Source organism: Aspergillus steynii, assembly GCF_002849105.1.
Source record: "Aspergillus steynii IBT 23096 chromosome Unknown P170scaffold_1, whole genome shotgun sequence".
Classification (NCBI taxonomy): Eukaryota; Fungi; Ascomycota; class Eurotiomycetes; order Eurotiales; family Aspergillaceae; genus Aspergillus; species Aspergillus steynii.
The window spans coordinates 2,235,489-2,238,130 of NW_020194398.1; the positions used below are offsets into that span (position 1 = coordinate 2,235,489).

The 2,642-nt window shown below is 16.3% G+C and overlaps 1 protein-coding gene across 1 annotated transcript; it reads right to left on the minus strand.

Moving 5' to 3' along the window:
• Window positions 1-492: 492 nt before the first annotated feature.
• P170DRAFT_343599 (uncharacterized protein) lies at window positions 493-642 on the minus strand (the record flags this gene model as incomplete). The annotated part of the gene is made up of 1 exon (XM_024843413.1): window positions 493-642. A coding segment is annotated over one exon (150 nt), but the record flags the coding sequence as incomplete, so codon positions are not given.
• Between the last annotated feature and the right edge of the window lie 2,000 nt (window positions 643-2,642).

The window sequence follows — 2,642 nt, forward strand, 5'->3', positions numbered from 1 at the left end:
GCGGGCGGGGTAGTGCCAGTAGTTTATTTATTTAGTATAATAGGCCTAGGTAGATAGTATTTTAGCTTAGGTAAACTTAATAATAACTTATATTTTAATAATAAACTATTTTATATCTCATATAATAAAATAATTATAAATATAATAATCTTTTATCAGAACAGGTTTAAATCTTATATATAAAGAAAAATTATAATTAACAAAAAATAAGCTAATTTTAATTAAGTTAGAATATATAATATTCAGGAAAAACTTAATTAAAAAAAACTAGATATTTTAGTTATCCTATAAATAGTTTATATAAGCTCGGAAGTATTATTTTAGTATAATATTTATTTATTTAGTTTAGTTATTAGTCTTAGGGTAATATATAGTTAATAATTTATTTATAATATCTAAGTGCTAGATCAGGTACTTCTAAAATTTAATAATAAATTAGGGTTTTTAGTCTAATATAATAGTTTAGGACAGGCCATACAAATTTTATATATATTATATATATATTATAGCCACAGCGGGTATATTAATAGTTAAATTATAAGAAATTAAGTATTTTATTTTAGTTAGGCGGTTTATAATAATTAAAATAATATTATAATTCTGGCTCTTAAATAAATATATAATAAAATCTATAAAGATATTTTACTAAATATATTTAGATACAGGCAGAAGTTTTAGAATATCTTATTTAACTTCGCGGGATAAAATACTTTAATAGCAGGTATAATAGTTCTAGATTTATTAGACTATATATTAATATATATTAGACTAAAAATATTTATAAATAAAAAATTTATATATATATTTTCTCCCAGGGTATCCAGATATAGGCTTATTATATATTAAATAGATTAATTTAGCTTAGAGTTTGTTATCCTCGGGGATTTATAAGTAGTTCTTATAAAATAAGAGATTACCTTATCTTTTATAAATAGTTAAAATAATCTTTAAATAATAATTTTTTTTTATAATAAGGGCCTTCTAGACTTTATAGATTAGATTATTTTTCTTATATATTTTTTTTAAATTTATCTAGATTTCGGGTAGTAGTTGTAGGTTTTATTTATTTTTAAAAATAATATTTTAGCAGGTTTAGGTTATAAGGGCAAGCAGGATCCGGAGTTTAGAGATTTTTATTAAATTAGATTTAAGTTTATTAATATTAAGATTCTTATGCTTTAATATTACTTAATTTTAGTATTATAAATATTTATTTTTTTTTTAAAGAGATCCTCTAATCTCTTAATTAGGCTATTTAGTTTAGTTTTATACTTTCTAAGACAGTATATAATTTTAAACTTAAATTAAAATAAAAATTTAAATTAATAAGCTTATTATTAGTTCAGGAGCTTGGTAAATATAAAATATTTTAGATTATAATAATTAAAAATAATTTATATTAAAAATAGGGCTTTTTTAAGTTTAGGATATTATTTTTTAAAATATTAAATAATAATAAATAATTTCTTATTATAAATCTTATAATTATATTCCGCAGGTAAGTATTTTTTTAAGAAAAAAATAATAAAATATAAAATTTTATTATTATTATACTAAAATAAGACTCTAATAAAAACATAATCAGAAATATTAATCTCTAAGATTATAATATATATTTAGTTAAAAGATTATAAGACTAGGATATTAATAAAAACTTTTTTAAAATAATTAAAGATTTCTTAATAAGATAAAGTTTATTTTTAGAATACTTTCTTATAAGTTAGGCTAATAAATAAAGTAATTAATTTTAAAAAATCTCAGATAAAATAATAATAAAAGTTATTAAATCTTAGGAATACTTAAATATTTATAATATAAGTTAAAATAAGCTAGTTAATAACTATTTTAATTTTAAAAAAATTTATTTAAATTTTTTTATAATTAATAATTAGACCCAGGAACTTAGTTTTAGAAATAATAAACTTATATTTTAAAAATTTTATAAATAAGTAGACTTCTTGTAGCTTTTGTAAGATCTAATAAATATAATAAATATACTTAAGATAAATTTAGCTATAAATTAAAATATTATTTAGATAAATAATATAAAAAATATTTAAATAATTATATAAAATATTATTAATATAATATTAAAATATCCCAGAGGCTTTAGTTAAGCTAAATAATATTATTAAAGATTTAAATAAGCCTAGGTAAATATAAAATATAGTTATTTACTTTTAATCTTTTTAAATATATAAATTATTAAAAGTATTTATAATATTAATCTTTATAAAATAATATATTCCCTTTAGATTATTTAAGGTCTTTTTTACTAGAGATAATAAATAATAATCTTTAATTATAATTATATTCAGGGCTTAGTAATTAATATAAAAATATAAGCTTTTATTAGGCTAATTAATAAATAAAATAAAGAATATTATAAAAAATAAATTTAAATAAATAAAATTTTTTTATAAGTTTTTAAATAATTATTTCCGGAGGGCCTTTAACTCTTCCTAGAATATATTATATAAAGAGCTAAATAATAATTTTTTACTAGATTTTAAAGTAATTATATAATTATAATTTTTATATAGGAGTAACTTATCTACTTCTTTTAATAAAAATATATTATTAAAATCCTAAAATTTTATAAAGATATTAGGGTTTTAATTAGGATTAAATATTTTTTATAC